The sequence below is a fragment of the Plectropomus leopardus genome, chromosome 6 (assembly GCF_008729295.1).
Source record: "Plectropomus leopardus isolate mb chromosome 6, YSFRI_Pleo_2.0, whole genome shotgun sequence".
Lineage (NCBI taxonomy): Eukaryota > Metazoa > Chordata > Actinopteri > Perciformes > Serranidae > Plectropomus > Plectropomus leopardus.
The window spans coordinates 24,928,240-24,947,112 of record NC_056468.1 but is presented as its reverse complement, the minus strand read 5'-3'; the positions used below and the strand labels follow the sequence as shown (position 1 = coordinate 24,947,112).

General features: G+C 38.0%; 1 protein-coding gene and 1 pseudogene across 1 annotated transcript; one reads left to right on the top strand and one right to left on the bottom strand.

Annotated features, from left to right (window-relative positions):
• Positions 1–1,192: 1,192 nt before the first annotated feature.
• On the top strand, positions 1,193–8,043 carry LOC121944885 (annotated as a pseudogene).
• Positions 8,044–14,621: 6,578 nt separating this feature from the next.
• On the bottom strand, positions 14,622–18,775 carry LOC121944834 (ATP synthase subunit alpha, mitochondrial-like). The gene is made up of 11 exons (XM_042488750.1): positions 18,641–18,775; positions 18,100–18,175; positions 17,638–17,807; positions 17,186–17,359; positions 16,716–16,882; positions 16,294–16,594; positions 15,904–16,128; positions 15,679–15,786; positions 15,213–15,357; positions 14,951–15,101; positions 14,622–14,828 (listed from the first exon to the last, which is right to left on the bottom strand). Exons 1-11 carry the CDS (start codon positions 18,698–18,700, stop codon positions 14,750–14,752), a joined length of 1,656 nt encoding a protein of 551 aa, XP_042344684.1. The 5' UTR covers positions 18,701–18,775; the 3' UTR covers positions 14,622–14,749.
• Between the last annotated feature and the right edge of the window lie 98 nt (positions 18,776–18,873).

Genomic DNA, 18,873 nt, shown 5'->3' with positions numbered 1-18,873 from the left:
ATTCATATACACCTCGGAATTTTAAAACTTATTGGATCTGACCACTGGGAGAAAAGACCTCTCACTACACAGTCATCATGTTTACTTGACAAACAGGACTTTACTCCGGTCAGAAAATCTAATCACTGGGGACCAGACGACAAAGAGCTGCCTAAACAATAATAAATGTAGATACATGCACACTCAAAACCGCATGTAACTGTGTTTTTTAAAATTTACTTATTTATATTTTATATAATATTCTATATTTACTTTTTTAAAAACGTTTTTCCCCAACATTATCAATGGTAATATAATGTAATATGATTTAAACCTACTTTTACTTTTGATACTTTAATGTAGATATTGAAAATAATACTTTTAAGTAAAAATTAAATACATGGCTTTTACTTGTAACAGAGTACTAATATACTGTGGTATTACTACCTTTTTTAAGTAAAGTACTACTTTCACTACTGGCTAACACATGTAAGTATTCAAAAGAAACTCATAGTTTGATATTATAAAGAAAAAAACAGAAACCAAGATAACTCATTGAGGAGTAAGTGAAAATATTCATAGAGATGAAACACTAACTTGCCAGATATTTTAAGGATATAAAAGAACATATACATATAACCCCCAATAATATTAGGACGGGTATTAAAGTGCAGAATGTTTGTTGTGTTTGTGATAAAATAAATAAATGATAATAAATATACAACTGTTTAAAATGCACACTTTTGTTTAATTATCCATTGTGATCACAATCATCATTATTGTGATGTATTGCACTTTTATTATAAAACCCTCTCCACCCACTAAACGTCACAGCTCTGCAGCTCTGAGTTGCACATAAAACTACAGGTTGCCGGTTGCTGCATTCACCCTAAGTGCTTATTTTTCCCAGCTGCACGTGAAGGCAGCACTAATCACAACGGCACAGGAGCGCCTGCGGAGCTCGTGCCTCACCGGTGAAGCGTCTGTTATCTGAGGACAGGGCGGTATTATGAGCTGAAGAAATCCTGCTGTGTTATGATGATTTGTGAGCAGTTGAGAGGGTGAGCGGCTCTTCACTGTGTGCTGGTGTTAGACTAGATTTAGACTATAGTTCCGTGTTTTCTTTTTCACATTAGAGTAGTCTATAAATATTTTTTAATCCCCTTTAGCTCCTCGGACAGTCCCGGAGTAGTCTGGTGGCAGCACAATGACTCTGTTTTAATTTGTGCTGGAATAGCGACACATGTGCGGCAGATAGGCTGCGTCTCGTGTCACCTAAAACCAGCAGGGACATCCGCAGGGACGGGACATTTTTAACACAAACAGAGACCAGAAGACAGAGACGCAACATGTTTGAAGCTGCAGGGATCCCTCTCATCGTGCTGGACGTTATCTGCCTCATCCTCGGTACGTAAACCTGACCCACCGTTTGTTAAACCAACCTTTTAATCCGTTTTGTTTATTTATAAAGACATTTAAATCTCGTTAAAGTTGTCTTTCTTTGTAATCAAACTCCCACAGCTACTGTTGTGGTACAAACATAGTCTGTTATATGAAGTTTTAGCAAATCAGATTATTTGCATACGCGTCATATATACATACACACTAGGCGGCTTGAGGTTTTAGTGAACCGGGCAGGAAGATGGAAAAAAAGAGGGCAACAAAGTCCCACCCTGTGTGTGTTTTTTTCCAAGCAAAGCTGTATTTTTAGCTCAGTGTTTGTAATGTAATCACAGCACAGAGACGAGCTGCAGCGCTGCTAAATGTAACTGACAATACTGCAATTAAAAGAAACCTTTGTACTGTCTGGGAACACGGCTTAGTTTAATAGCTGGTAAAGACAGAGATATAGACACAGGCACACACACGCACGCAGACATTTTTCCCTGGGCTTAATCTGCACTCATCACTTTGCTTAGTCAGGGTCTTGTGGTTGGCCCGGCTCTGACTGTGCACCAATCCTCCCATTCTGTTTTGGAAACCAGAAGGTGTGAACAATTATTTCCAGTCACCTGTCCTCTGTTTAAAGTGTAAATATTAGTCCAGTTTAATATTAATATTTAATATTAATCCTGTCCTCTGTTTTGTAAACTCTATTATGCAGTATGTGGGACACTCCTGTAAAATCAGTGCTGGAAAAAGTATTCACATCCTTTACTTAACCCTTAAAAACCTGAGCAAACTGGCGTGATATCTTTAAAAAAACATGGGAATAAGGCAGTTAACAACGAAAGAAGAAATTACTCCAGAAATAGCAATAAATTAGTTAAAATTACATGAAAAGGGGTTTTTGAAAAATTAAAAAGAGAATAAAAAATACTAAGAAAAAAACAACAACCAAGGAAATCACCTGGAAACGTGATTCAAATGATAATAATTTTTTGTTAAATAATTAAAACAAAAATGTAATTATGATCAATATAAATGTAGTTTTTCTCTAGCTTTTCCCCCCTCATTTTAAAAATAGATACTTTTTTTTCTGTCCCCTACTTTCTTGCAATTTGTTGGACATTTCTTACCATGCTGCCTTCTTCCCATGTTTTTGAAGGAAATCTCACCAGTTTGCTCAGGGCTGAAAGCAACACAACAAAAAGTGATGTTCCAGGTTTCAAAGGGTTAAATAAAAGCCAAAATACCTCAATGTAAAAAGACTCAAAAGTCTGTCATCCAAGAGTGCGCTTAAGAAAGAGTAGAGAAGAATTACAAGGTAAATGTACTTCAAATATCAACAGTAAATATACCCATTTTGCTGAAAAAAAACCCCCCACTGTTTATGCTATATTACTCTATATTCAATTCAAATGCCTTTATTCACATCTAATATTATTTGATATTTTCTTACTGATTTATCAATGTGTAAGCAATGTTTTCCTGTTCATATTTGGGGTGGAGCTGATTTTAAATAGATTATATACTCATGTTGTTTTCTTATAACAATGCAACAAGTTTTATGTTTACATTTATATTTAGTTAGTAAACAAAACTACAACTTTCAAATAATTGTGATGGGGTAAAAAGTAGAATAATTCTCTCTGAAATGTAAAGACAGTAGTGTATAATGGTAATACTCTAATAAAGTATCTAGAGAAATATACAGTATGTGAGTTAATGTACTTAGTTACCTCCCAGATTTTTTATTTCAATGAGGCTGTTTCCTCGTTGTACAAAAGTCACATAAATATCCCATCACTAATTGATTACTTTTTCTTTACTTGTTAATTCACATATATGTACATCTTGAGCTGTGCCACACAGCTGTTTTCATGATGTGATTTCTCTTTTCGGTGTATTTATACTTTTTACCTAATCTGCTTTCTGAGAACAATTTCAGTTATTCGTTTAAAATTTCATGTTCCTTTCTATCGAAATTTGATAGACTTGAGTTCTGAAGCTTAATCCTCAGATTATTCTGTAAATAAATTGTTTTACAGTAAATAATAATTATATTAACTATGATCATATCACTATCCTCTGGTCAGCCCCCATCCAATCCAGGTTTAAACTTTACCCGTTTTAAGTACACGTACGGATAAAGATAATTTAGTTGTTTGAACAGATAAAGATAATTGTGCACTTGCTCAACCCTTCTGTCTACGTATACCCGTTTAATAAGCTAATGGCATTTTTAAATGGCATATCTGGATGTAAGAAATATGTTACACTGAGAATTCACACCCAGTGATTTAATACCGTCCAAACAAAAATATAAAAATGCAGCAAATTGTCAGCTAAAATACAGATATCAAAAAAAGACAGGCGAGAGAAGGAATAAATAAAATAAACTGAAAAACAATAAATCCATGGAAATTATTCCTCTTTACTCATGCTCCTCTCTTTCCTGCTGTTTATGTTGGGCTGCTTTTTAAGTGGAAGACGTATAAATCAAAGTAGTAGTTTCAACGATTAATTATATTACTAGTAGAATAACTCTGATGTCTTTTACAGCCAGTTTGTGTTTATCCAAAATTTCAAAGGACAGCAGTCATCGTAATTTACACCACAGTAAGTTTAAACAAACAAGCCTAAACAAAGTTCTGTGACTCATTAAGCCAAAAAGCATAATACGCAATGATCCAACCTGGAGGAAATGCCTTTCTTCCTCATCTCAATGTACCTCTGTAATACCAAAGCCAGTCAGAGCATGTTTTATGTGATGTGGTTACATATTAACACCATAATTGGTCTCTGCAGATAATCACTCCTGCATTGCTCCACTCTCAGATACATGGCTTTTGCAATATTGCTCTGTAGTAACTCAAGGCCTCAAGCATTTCATCAGTTATCAGTTATTGTGCAACTTGAGCAGAGTGAATTTTTTCCCCTCTTGCAGCTAAATGAAACACACAAGAGTCACCAGCTTCTTTGTTAAGATAGGATACCTGTGTGATGCCAGCATATCATGTTCTCTGTGACTAAATTGTTAAATTTTTAGCATTATGTAATAGTGGTGATCTGACAAAGAGGTTGAATTTATGCTAATTATCTGCCGATATTCATTTCAACAGTTGGACTGCCATTTTTTATTCTCACCCCTCAACACAACCCTTTCAAACGGGGCTTCTTCTGCAATGATGAGTCCATCAGGTACCCCCTCAAAGAGGACACCATATCCTACCAGCTGCTGGGAGGAGTCATGATCCCCTTCACGCTGATTGTGGTACGTCAGCAGTCGTCTTCTTCCACAAGTCCTCTGACCTTTTAATGTCAATCGTTGAGCTTACTCATTTGATCTGTTGCAGATCGTCTGCGGCGAGTGCCTTTCTGTTTACCTGTCTCGCGTCAAGAACCAGTCTATGGGGACCAAGTATATGGCGTGCGTCTACAAAGCTGTGGGGAGCTACGTGTTCGGAGCCGCCGCGAGCCAGTCTCTGACAGACATAGCCAAGTACTCCATCGGTCGTCTGCGGCCGCACTTCCTGGCTGTATGCAAACCGGCCTGGAATACCATCAACTGCAAAGCTGGTGGATACATCGAGAACTTCACCTGAACTGGAGAGAAGTTTCTGGAGGCTGGGGCCAGGTAATAGTCCTGAAGATGGAGTAAACCATGAAAAAGCTACTTCTTTATTTTTTAGGAGGGCAAAAATTCATACATTGCCTTTTCTTTGACTTGATAATAACTGATTTGTTAGCAATATAATCTCACCTAAAGAAGCCTGATCATTTAAGAGTACCCAGATATTTACATTATTTTGCAATATGTGTAATTTCTGTGGACAATATGGTTAAATGTCATCCAATAAAGCTAAATGTAACTCATAGTTTCAAGCTGGCATTCCTTAAAGGGATACTCCAGTGATTAAAAGAGCTCTATACAATATTCAGAATTAAAGATATAGTGCAGTAATGGCGTCCTGAGCTGAGAATTAAGTCATGGTCCCTCTGTGTGTGTTGTAGTCTGAGCTTTTCTCTCCGTTGTGGTGGAAAGTCCAGCTGCATTTGAGTCTCTGTGTGTGTATTCCACCTGTTAGCCTATCACCGCTGCTCTGCACTGTGCTTAAACCGCAGTAACTGCTGATATTTGGATGCCATCATTGTGGAAGTGTAATGTTAGTTCTGCAAGCACTGTTGCTTTAAGTATTGCAATTAAAGTTGTTCTCGTAAGAGACAGATTAAAAGGAAAATAGTCAAAACGGATGCAGTCAGCTGAGATCCATACCTGATAGACACCCCTTATTTGTGTTTTCTGTTGAGATAACACTGATGATGTAGAGTTATTTTCTCAGAAAAAGCTCCTGCTAAGTCACAGCACACATTAAAGATTTTCTCTTTAATCTATGTGTAGATTTATATCTTCGTGTTAAAAAAAGAGTGATAGAGTTTGATTATGATAAACCCTCTTTTTTATTAATTTAACTTTAATAAGCTGATGATGCCTAATTTCGTTCTCTCTTGTTTATTTTTTGCAGACTGTCCTTCTACTCAGGTCATTCATCTTTCTCTATGTACTGCATGATGTTCCTTGTAGTAAGTACATTGTTTTTACTGTAAAACTAGTGTCTGAAATGCAAAAAAGGTCAATTTCAATCTACAGTTTTGCTTTATTAGCTTTATTGTCTATATCTGGTTTCATAAGCTAATGCAGTCAATTTTACTCTAAAAACTTTTTTGGTCACTGTTTAAACAGACCATAAACTATACAACTCTGCAATTGCTGCCACCACCTGTACTGTAAATATTGCCTTGGGCAATATAAATTGTATGCCTAGGTGTGACCCCACAGCTTGTTTCTGTTATTGAATCATTTCCTCTTCCTCCTGCAGCTGTACATTCAAGCCAGACTGAGGTCAGAGTGGTCTAGGCTTCTGCGTCCCACCATCCAGTTCTTCCTGATCGCCACTGCGGTGTATGTGGGTCTGTCCCGAGTGTCAGACTACAAACATCACTGGAGTGACGTGCTCACTGGCCTCCTGCAGGGAGGTTTAGTGGCTACTCTCACAGTACGTTTCATGTAAAGGCACAATGTTTTTTTCTGAGAATGATCACAATTAGCATTTGAAAAAGTCAAGTTTATTTATAAAGCACAGTTAAAAAGAGCACATTGGCTGCTTTTAAAATGTGCAGCATGCAGTTTTACCACTTTTGTTTCCCCCTTAAAGACCTTAAAGGTGGAAAAAAAATCATCTTACAACGTAATGTCAAACAGTGTGATACACTATAAATTCTGTATCAGCTTGTTCCAACTATTCATGAATTATTTAAACCCAAAAGCTTCATATTTGATTGCTTCCCCATTGAAATCAAGTGGAAATATTCAAGGCATGCCACTAGAACTGAAAAACAAATTTATTTGGGTTTGAACAATAAATGAGTGTGAGGCAGTGATATTGAATCTGTCAAAAATACTAAATAATTATAGAATAATGAATAATTTATTAAAAAGCAGCTCTATTTGTATGAATACAGATAGATTACAATAAAAGGGTAAAGAGATTAGAGATAAAAGGTAACTATTCATCAAAAAGTAATTATGTAGTTGCAAAGGTGATTATAATTATATATGTATTATTTAAATTTAAATAAAAATCACCTTTTAAAAAAGCAAAAAGGCATTAAAGAGTCTATAAGCAGGGGTGTTTTTAATAATGTTGACTCTACTTTAACCATGTCCAATTCCAGTAATACAGTAGAATGTATTTTAATTGCATTGCTTGCTTCTCTGCAGGTCTTCTGTGTGTCCAATTTCTTTGAACAGCCAGTGGACCCAGTGGTGTCACAGGAGGAAGGAGCCTCACACACCAGTTTACAGGAAAACCCGTCCAATGGGAACCACTATGGCAGCACTGAATGAATCTGAGGCCTCAGAGACAATAGTGTAAAGGACCTTTATCCCTTAAAATGGTCAGGGAGGACCTAAAACACATCAATGAACTGCAAATGTTAACTGATGGGCTTTTTCTGTGCATTTCTTCAACTCAGTTTGCACAGTAGAACCGACGCTGCTGCAGGATTTAGCTGCTATTTTTGGTGTGGTCGGTAAACTTTGATCAAAGGAAGAAAAGTGCACTACAGAAGACAGTTCTTGCACTTTACTGAGATATAAAGAAGCAGAACTTTGTGCCGGTAAATCCAACATAATACAGCTTACTATGAATGACAAAACAAAACACAGCATGTTGTGCTTACCTCAGAAAAAAAGTGTGAGCTTGTTGGAAAATGTTGTTTCTAGTGTATGTTGGTCTGATGTTGCCATCATGAATGAATGAAATTCCTTTTGCCCAGAATATAATGAGCGTCTGTGTGCGCGCTGCAAGCAGGCTTGTAGAGAGCCTGGCACCTGTGAACAAGAAAACCTGGACTGTCCTTAAGTTTCAAATGGAGACTGAACTCAGAAATAATATATTTTATGTTGTTAATGTTGCTACCTGCTGTTATGTCCCTTCCCTAATGTTATTTTATGTATGAAAAATACAATGCATTGATTTTTTCCCCCTTTTTACAGTTTTCATCAAGCTGTGTATGTTTTTGTCAATGCAAAAGCTTTAAACAGTATTGTTCTTAGCAGTACTGGGAAAAAAATGTGTGAATAAAGAGAGCACCGGTTTGCTACTTTGCTACAAAGGAGGGAAATGATTTCTGTGTGATATGTCTGCAGAAACAACAAAGCAGATATAATGCAAGTGAGTGGAGCCTTGGGCACGCTGTTGATAAATGAAAGTGTAGATTTTCTGCAGCAGAATAGCTGATTTGTGTTTTTCCAGTAAAACTGCAGCCTAAGGCACAGAATCAGGGAAGAGAAACCAAAGTGTGATTCAGGTTCATTAATGCAGACCATTGGAAAACAAAACACTGCTTTGGGCGGGTCATTCATGGTCTCTGCTGACAGACCAAAGGAACCACAAGCATGCAAATGTCCCTATTCTAATGTCAATGAAAAAAACGTGTTTGGAAAAAGCCGCCTTGTCTTCACCAAAGGAAATAGTCAGCAGACACGACGCTGATCCTTGGCTGCTAATGTCCGAGGTGAAGATCTGCTTTAGACTTTAAATCCTATTACAGCGACCGAGAGAACTAGGTTTAGATTAACGCACAGTGACAGCAAAAAAACGCACTCATCAATGTCAACTCAAGTCTACAGGCTCCTGGCAAAACCACTTATGTGATTCTTCTGCACTCATTATGTGTGTAGGTGCTAAACACATTTCCAATACAGGTTGAAGACAAGCTTTGGCCTTTTAAGTCTTAACTGGAAGCAATGTCAAACTGTGGAAACATTACTGGACAACAATTTTCATTATAGTGATATAGAAATATATTGTAAGGTGATTAAGTACGCAAACAGTAACAGAAAAACTGAATTCACAAGTAGTATAGATTGTAGAAGATGTCCTTTGAATCCTGAGCTAATTGGTTTGGTTTTTACAAAATGAGGGACTTAACAAGAAAAGTCTCAGAAATAAGCATGAACTAAGTAAAAAGTTATAAGAAAATTTCCTGACAATAAGCAAAAAAAAAAACCCAAAAAACAAGCAATTGATCAAATCGACAACTCTTATTCCAGGTTGAAGCAGGAAAGAGCAAACAGAAAATCACATGACCAAAACAAGGATCCAATAAAGACTAAACAAAGACAATAAAGAACCAGGACTTGAATACAAACTAAACAGATGAGGGGATCATGTGCAGGTGGAGGAAAAGGGCATAGAAGCTCAGGTGAGGGGAATAAGGTGATGAGGCAGAAGAACAGGCAGGAAGCTGATTGGCTGAGAGAAACTGGGGAGCAGGAAGGACTAACGAGGCTGATGCAGAGCAGGTGTGTAGATGGTAAATGAGGGAAAGGCAGCACAGGAACACAGGAGGAGAAAACACAGAAACCAAAAACCAAGAAAACAAAATCACTAATAATCTGACCAAGTGAAAACAGAGACAGACTAACTCATGATACAATTGGTCCAATCTTCCCAAAAGTCTGATGAAATCAGGACACAGCAGACTGTGACACCTTGTTGCTTCTACAATTTTGTAAGTACATGAAAACCAAACAAACATGGACGCCTCACATCAGCCTTGTGGTTCAATGTTGTTTGACCTATTTGACTGTAAATAAAGATATAATAAGAGATATAGTATAATATATTAAAAGATATAACGGTGTCTTTATTTACAGTCTATGGTTTAACCCAACATGAATAGACATGATATAAAATTTTCATCTTTCTTAACCTTAATATGGACAACTTTTTTGTAGACTCTTGCAGATGATTACAGTAAACAGTCTCTGAACTCAATCCTCTCTGTACAAAAGTGAATCTGTAAAGCGGTGAAAATTTCAAAATGCCAAAAAGTAAAATGTGATAACATTAGGAAATGTACAACGTTTACTGTAAATCTTTATTTGTAGTTTTTCCTCTGTTTTGCTTATATGTGCAAGGTAGCGGCTCTGCTGACCAGTTTGTCACTGTCATGTTTTTTCTCTTTGGTGTTGTGCACAAGTTAGAAATTTCAACTTGTAAATGAAGAACTCCGACTTTGAATGGAACACAGCATAATTGTCAAAATAATAAAATACATAACAGTTTGCCCAACAATACTTACAGTTAGGCAAATTTGAATGTCATATTAGCGTCACATTAGCCTCAGACAGCTAGCGAATGGCTAGCTTGGTTAGCAGTTAGCGCTACTGGATTGCAAATCAACAGTCACAAAAAATAGCTACAATAAAAACAGAACCGACAAATAATTTATCTGTGGAGTAGCCATAGACTGTAAAAAAGTATACATAAAGTAAATATATATATACAGTCTATGGGAGTAGCTGAAACATGTCTATATTTGCTTGGTGACAGGTCTGACAAGATGGCGGATGTAACATCATTTAAACTTTTTAATTAGTAATGGAACTTTGTGAGCAGTGGTTGCTACAGCAACAGAATGTGCAGCTGAAACCACCTGCTGGGATCAAATTACTCGATCCAAATTTCATCCCGAGCTTCGTTTCACTCTGTTGTCTCAAGTGAAACTGTTTCCCAGTTTCAGTTCCTGTTAACACTTCACTTATTCTCAACCTCGATTCAGAAATAATGTCACGCATACCTCAGCATGTCATTTTGTAAGAATATGTTGATTTAGGAAATCCCTCAGAGACACTTGCTATTGTCTCTTTATTGACAAAACTCTGCTGACCCTATTGAGCAAATGTGATTTAAACGCCACCAGCACCACAGTTAGTAATACCTTGGGAGTGATACAAGAATGGGTGTTTCTTTCCAGACACTTTAATTTCAAACTATGCAAGTGATGCATAAAGTGAAATGAGCAGGAATGTAGAAATAGGCTAGGCCTGAGTAAAATTTCCTTGGAAACTACAAAAGAAAAACAAAACAAAACAACTATTTAACCATTTGAAAACTGACCTTTGACATGTGAAGAGGGCAATTGGCAACTTACAAATAACCCAAACAATTAAAATAAATTAGTGAAAAAATAAATGAATAAAAATAACATTAAAAAAATACAAGTCAGTTCTAAAAATGTATATTAAAAAAGACCCTCAAATGTAAAAAAAAAATAAATAATAATATTAATAATAAATAAATAAATCATATCACTTGTAAAAATGGCTCAAACAATAATAATTCTCTAACATTATAACAAATATATATCTGGCCATTTTTTCCCTAGTTTGTTTAAAAAATATTGAATAAATCTACTAACCTCTTGCCAAGTTGCTCACTGCCTTTTCACCCATGTTTTTGAGATACAGCGAACCGATTTGCATAGGGTTCAAAGGTTGCGAAACTTGTAAAAGGTGTCTGAAGAACAGTGATGTCTGTACAGGTTTGGCAGGATTAAAAACAAAGCAGTTTATATACATTAAGGAACATTCTACTATATATTGATGAATTGTTTTGAAAACCTTTGCTTAATCATTGCAAACACCTCATAGATACTGAATCATGACACCAAGTCTGTTCTACTGAAAAACTGCTCATCTTGCTTTAGTGTCACCCCTTCCTCCCCCATGTCTGAAATCTGACCGGTCATGTTGTCTGTTGCTCCACAGAGCGCTCTCTTGTTGTCACGCTGACCTCGACAATAGTCTTTATTGAAAGCAGCTCCATTCACGCTCACATGTCACATGTCTCACTTCATCTTACCAGGCAGTGATGCCACTGCAGAAACAAGCGACTCAGAATGCTATGTGTGCAATACCAGCTTTTAAATAACTGGCACTGAGTGTTCATAAATTGAATTTTCTCACACAGCACTTACTTATTTTCCTCACACTTTGCTTGCCCACTTCTCTAGAGATAATAACCAAATAAGCTTACACTCGTATATTTCTAAATCCGGAGAGACAATAGGACAACTGAGGAGAAAAATACTGACAAGAGGATCCTGTTAACAGTATTGATTATTTAGAAAATCAAAGAGTGAGAAAGTAATGGATGCAAATGGATCCTTAAGTAGTCTTGAACTCCACCTTTTAACATAATGGAGATGGAGTAACCCAAAGAGAGCAAAGTACTCGACTTGAACAACAGCTATCCTTATCTTCTTCCTGTTTGTGAGCAGACAAAAAACAAGTACAACAGCACTGAGAAATGAGAGTGTGAATAGCAGGGTGGATCTCTCATGAGGATTTAAACTCACATGGTGGTAGTTGTTGTATTATTACTCTCAACATGGGTAGACAATGAAAAAATGAAACACCTTTATTTTTTTCTATTTTATCTGTAGCAGCTGATTATGTAGTGAAGAAAACTGCAAAATTTCACCAGAAGTCAAGTAGAATAATCTACCATCTTTGTAAGAGAAGACGGAGCGCCATTCTAGAGCAAATTATAGTTTTATGTAAACAAACCCCACCAAAAAACAACTAAATTGTTCCTTATATGATTTATTTATTTGGGTTTTTTTCGTTCGTATGTCTTATTCTCATGATTAGAATTAAGAATGCTTTGAGGGAATTTCTCCAAATGTGGCACTTGAACAATGACCTGATTAGATTTTGGTAGTTAAAGGTCAAAGGTCACTGTGACCTCACATGTTTTTTTCCATGACTCTGGAGCTCACATGCAAATTATGACAAAATTTCACATATGTCTAATATGATAAGATGATGAAGTGAGAAAATTTTATACACCATAAGATCAAAGGTCAAATGACGTCAAAATCTTCTGTAAAAACATTTTCTGACCATTTAAGAGGAGGCATTTGGTCAGATACTGAATTAATAGCACTAACCTTGAGTGCAGATTGTGTAGATCTGTGATTGTATAGATGTGATCTGCACTGTCGGCTATCATGGCTTCAAATGAGTTTGAACAGACATGGATGTAAACTGTAACTGCAACATGACTGTTTTGTGCAGGCATACAACCGTTAGGTGGTACATCCTCTTTTTTTCTCCTTCCCTTTTAAAAAAATTTGAGAAATATAACTTACAGCATACAATTTAATTCCTACATCAGGAGATAAAAGTAGATAGTGAGTTAAATGGGATTCAGCAGCTTTGCTCATTCTCCTGTTTAAATGCTGGGATATGTGGTCCAGAGTGGCATGTATGTATGTTGGTACAGTTGATAACGTTATCGCAAAATATAGACTCATAAATTAATTTTCAAAACTACATAGCAAACACAGCAAGGGACAGATGCAGTCCACTAACAGTGACTCATGCTGAAATGACCTTTGGTTAAAAGATAAGGTTGCAAACTGTTGTTGAGTCTGAGTAGCACAGCCTTCTTTTTGGCATCTATGGCCACCTACTGGACATGGATGATACAAAGGCTGCACCCAATGTTACATTGCCCACAGTTTGCTTCACAAGTGCCAATTTACACATTCAGAAAAACATCAGTTTATTGTATAGAAAATAATTGGGTAACTGCTTAGATAATCATTTCAACTAAATATCAAAGATTCGCTAGTTAGAGCTTTGCAGGTGTGAAGATTTGGTGCTTTTCTCATTTATTATTTTAGATTAACTATCTTTGGGTCAGACAAAAACAAATGATTTGAAGTAGTCATCGGTATTTTTCCCCAACTTATAGCATGATTAGAAAATAAATGACTGGGCTCAAAAGATTATGATCTTGGTTGATATTTGTCATTTTGCCTATTATGTGCATGAGTGATTTATTTCAATGAATGCAATAAAATTAGTTAAAATTAGTTGGTTACACTCAACCAATACCATGGAGGGCAGTCTGCAATACATACAAAGTGTCAGTATGGGAGGAACGTTCACCTTGTTAAACCTCAGGAAGCTATTTGTATTTATTTATTTTTCACTTAACTTATAAAAAAAAAAGAAAGATGCTAGGAACTTGCCATTTATGATGCTAAATGTTTCAGTTTTGATTAGACAGTTGCTAAAGGCATTTAAACAATTATTTTGTGTTGCAGTTTGTTATACTCCAAATTCTAAATTTCAACATTTTTTATTGAAAATGCTTCTCGGTTCCAAATATTAGTCTTAATTATTTCTAATAATTGGTATAGGTATCGTCTAAAAAAAACAATATACGTCTACCCCCATAAATAACATGCAGATTAATTTATTATAAAAGTTAATTGTTTACTATTTAGGCATTTTCCATCATCTTTTGCAGAAAAAATGCCAAAGCTCTTGCTCCATTTCAAATGTGTAAAGTAAAATGTGCATTGATATCACTGAATGCAATATAGATGTGACAGGCCAGACCTCAGCCACAAATATTTCTCTCTGTACTAACTTTACAAAGTCAGTGGCTGGGAGCACAGCCTCATGGGATATAACAGAGGACAATACAAGCTGGATTTGATGTGACAATGTCACTGAATTTATTACCATAGTATCAAACATTTCACCCCAACACGCAAAAGCACAGCTGAGAAACTGGGCTTACAATTCAGTCCTTCCATCCTCTGAAAACAGTGAGGAGCAAAACAGACACTTGTCCAGTCTAAACAATACTCACTTCCCTCTTAAATATAATGCTCTTATGAACAACTTGTTACAGTAAACAGAATTATGATGGTGGATTGTTTTGCATGTCACCTCTAAGTTTTGGTACACTGACTTACTCAAACACAAATTCAAGCGTTGTGTGTTTGTTCACATTTGTCTTCTGCCGCTGGTGAGATCTGCTCACAGGGCACAAACCTAAAACACTAAACTCACTGCAGTTATGTGCACAGAAGAATTTTACAGCTCGTTAGGGTTGTAAAATTTTATTTGGAGAAATCTGTACATGGAGGTTTTGGCCTTCAGTGTGTTCACATATATAAGCGTAACGGGGACACAGACGGGTAGCGCACTGAAGATCAAGAGAAGTGCTATCCATTACTCAAAACTGGACAGGAAGGTCAATACAATCTGCTTCAGTTTAGCGTCTGATGCCTCTGAGATTTTGCCGTCAGCCCTGAAACAGAAAACAAATCAGGTCAAATTAACACTTTTCGAACTGCAAATAAATGTTTAACTTGTGTTTTGCTTTTGTGGATGATTCTTCAAACATGTTATGGCTGAGAATTTGTTTCTCACCTGATTGCAGCGAGCAGGTCCTGGTGCTGGCTGAGGATGTGCTGCAGGAAAGCCTTCTCGAACTTTGTGATCTTGCTGGGCTCCATCTTGTCCAAGTGACCTCTGACACCGGCGTAGATGACTGTGACCTGCTCCTCGATGGCCATGGGGGCTGGAAGAAGGGATGTCAGGTTAGTTTTGAATTTTAAGACATAAAACACCAGCTTAGCATTTCTGTTTTACTTCTTGGGAAACAGAAACTGTACAACAGGTTGACACTCACAGTACTGTCCCTGCTTGAGCAATTCAGTGAGCCTGACACCCCTGTTAAGGAGCTGCTGGGTGGCAGCGTCCAGGTCAGAGCCGAACTGAGCGAAGGCAGCCACCTCACGGTACTGAGCCAGCTCCAGCTTCATGGTACCAGCCACCTACAGGGAAGAAATAATGCATAACATTAACACACATTTGTCTGGACTACTTCAAAAATTGCAAGCTCTTTTTATTCTAAATACTGAGAACATTTGCACGTCCTCTAGAATATTTTTTTTTCATATTCCTGCCTAGCTCTTTCATTTTAAACAGTTATTTAAAACATCTTCAGTCTAATTTTTTCTGCTCTTTATATGCTTTTCTGTGCATCAAACCACAAAGGAAATCACTTGTATGCACAACACAACTTTGTAATACAACCAGTTCTGAAATTGAGCTAAAACATTCAGGTGATATCTACATTTTAAAATAAAACCCACCTGCTTCATGGCTCTGGTTTGGGCAGCAGAGCCTACTCTGGACACAGACAGACCCACGTTGATAGCGGGGCGGATACCCTTGTAGAACAGCTCAGTCTCCAAGAAGATCTGCAGCAAACACATGAAAATATTACAATGTAACTTTTACTGAAAACAGAAAATTCAGCAGAATATTTCAATTTTGGGCCGAAACCATAAGCCATAACCAAGAATATGAGTACAAACCTGTCCGTCTGTGATGGAGATGACGTTGGTGGGGATGTAGGCAGACACATCACCGGCCTGAGTTTCGATGACAGGCAGAGCAGTGAGGGAGCCGCCACCAAAGTTGTCGTTCATCTTGGCAGCTCTCTCCAGCAGACGGGAGTGCAGGTAGAACACATCACCAGGGTAAGCCTCACGACCGGGAGGACGACGCAGCAGCAGGGACATCTGACGGTAGGCAACAGCCTGAACGGAGGAGGAGGAGGAGAGATTTTCTTTTATTATTATTTTTTTTAACCAAGACTGCACTTAGCAACACTGCCTGAATTTACCAAGACATTCGTGAACTGATCATCTCACATTTTGAATTTTTTTTCTGGTTTACTTTCCAAAATCTATCTGGGTCTTTACCTGCTTGGACAGATCATCATAGATGATCAGGGCGTGCTTGCCGTTGTCTCTGAAGTACTCTCCCATGGAGCAGCCGGAGTACGGGGCCAGGTACTGCAGAGGGGCAGCATCAGAGGCGGTGGCAGAGACCACGATGGTGTACTTCATGGCATCGGCATCAGTCAGCCTCTTCACCAGCTGAGCCACGGTGGACCTCTTCTGTCCGATGGCGACGTAGATGCAGTACAGCTTCTTCTTCTCGTCAGTTCCATCGTTGAAGCGCTTCTGGTTGATGATTGTGTCAATGGCAATGGCGGTTTTTCTGCAGAGTGGAGATTAATTATTCAGATAGCATACTTTGCTTTTACAGTAAAACCTTAGCTTTGAGAATGACACCATGTCCAAATAGTCAGAAAAATATCCATCTATGACCAAATATTTACCCGGTCTGCCTGTCACCAATGATCAGCTCACGCTGGCCTCTGCCAATGGGCACCAGGCTGTCCACAGCCTTGATTCCGGTCTGCATGGGCTCCCTCACAGAGATACGGGGGATGATACCAGGGGCCTTCAGACCCACACGCCTACGAGTGCTGGAACCCAGGGGGCCCTGAGTACAAAATTAATGTGCATTTTAAAGATGAAACCATATATCAAGGTGCCAACAAGTGTGCTAACAGTGCGATTTAACATCAACAAGTAACAACTCTAATATTTCAATTCTGATCAATCAGGAATTTTACGTCTCATTGGTGTTAAGACAGTTACACATCTACTCTAATCAGGAGGGAAAAATCTATATTTATTCTTGCTTTAACAGTCCTTTCAGCTCTTCTGAATGCTCAAAACTTAAGTTTCATCAATAGTGATTTGATATTTTTACTTTAACATAAGTTAAATTGGCTCAAGTGACCTTTCCATCGATGGCGTTTCCCAGAGCGTCCACCACACGGCCGAGCAGCTCCTCACCAACAGGGACATCCACGATGGCACCAGTTCTCTTCACGATGTCGCCCTCCTTGATCAGCTTGTCGTTACCAAACACCACAACACCAACATTGTCGGGCTCCAAGTTCAGAGACATGCCCTGGAGGAAAAAATTCAATCATATTAGCAGAAATTTTGTTTTATTCTGTTTTTTTTACATATAAAAAGATAAAAACACAGTTAAACTGAAGATGCTGGTGTTTCCTGTATCATTTTAAAAAAGGTACACAATGTTCTTTCAGTTTTATCAATTCAAGATGACTGAACTTTGTGTGAAAATACTAGAATTGGTCTTTAGTGTAGCTTTAAATCAGTGCATTTAAAACTTAGCCTGCGGAAAAAAACATCTGTGTTTTATAAATATCCTTTCATACATACCTTAAGTCCAGAGGAGAACTCCACCATCTCTTCTGCCTGGACGTTCCTCAGCCCGTACACTCTGGCAATACCGTCACCGATGGACAGCACACGTCCGGTCTCCTCCAGGTCTGCAGAGGTGTCTGCTCCCATGATTTTCTCCTCCAGGATTGAGGACACCTCAGCTGTGCCTGTCAAAGACAACACATGCAAGTTATAAATCTTATTATTACAGACTGTTTTTGTTGTTTTAAAGTAAGCTATATATTTGAAAGTCTTTACAAACATATTTATAAATACTGATGAGCTTGTCTGACCATTGATTGCAGGTAAACATATGAACCTGTTGAATGCTATTATGTAAATTTGACTATGCATGTTCTGTAAAAATAGTGCAATCATTGACCTTCATCAGTCACCTTTGAGAAATGACCTACAGTGTGCAGGATAAAGTTTCTGTCATGTTGTTTTTGACTTTCTCACCTGTCTTCTGCAGCCATGGTCTGTGTGTGTGGAGGTGATTGACCCCAACGCAAGCGGCCGGAACAGCCTTGGACACCTGATTTAATAACACGATCGATCGTTAATTGCAAAGAAAAGTCAACAACACATATTGCGGTGCCAGTTAAAAACATGCACTTTAAAAAGCAGAGCTGGTGTGACTGTGTGCAGCGGAGCCGACATGCGCTGTCAGGCTTCCTGACCTTCAGAGCGTGGCTGAATGAGCCGTTAGCTGGTAGCTAGCATTAGCTCGCATGCTAACTTTAGCGCCGCTTGCTGCAGGACAAAGACTGGCGTTTCACAAGGGCAACTTCAACAAACACATTCAGTACGTCGATTTCAATATTATTAACGCGATCTTTCGTTCAGGAGAGCTTAGCAGCGTGCAATGCCGCTTTGAACCGATGACAAGTTAGCTAGCGGCCTTAACATTACCCTTCACGCCCACAAGGTTCACGCGGATATTTGATAAACTTGCTGCAACATCCTCATCAGAAATAGATAATTCAACTCAAATACTTACAAATCCAGCCCTTCTTGGCAGGGTCCTGGCCAAAGCTGCTGCAACTCTCACGGATAACATTTTGTCGGGTTGCTAATGACCTGTCCTCCAGCACCAGCGGCTTCGACCTGACTGAATGTAATGGCTGAATGAACTCTTCTTCTATTTATGTGACACTGACGTTAAATCTCATTTACCGCTCAACTCTGCCCCTGCCGGCACGGAGATGATACTGCATGCAATATTTTTTTTAA

Excerpts from the sequence above, each read along its gene's own strand:
- LOC121944834 (XM_042488750.1), bottom strand. The coding sequence starts at position 18,700 with ATGTTATCCGTGAGAGTTGCAGCAGCTTTGGCCAGGACCCTGCCAAGA. Across the intron at positions 16,129-16,293 it reads ATGATGATCTGTCCAAGCAG|GCTGTTGCCTACCGTCAGAT; the intron begins GTAAAGACCCAG and ends TCCTCCGTTCAG. Across the intron at positions 14,829-14,950 it reads GACCTGCTCGCTGCAATCAG|GGCTGACGGCAAAATCTCAG; the intron begins GTGAGAAACAAA and ends TTTCTGTTTCAG.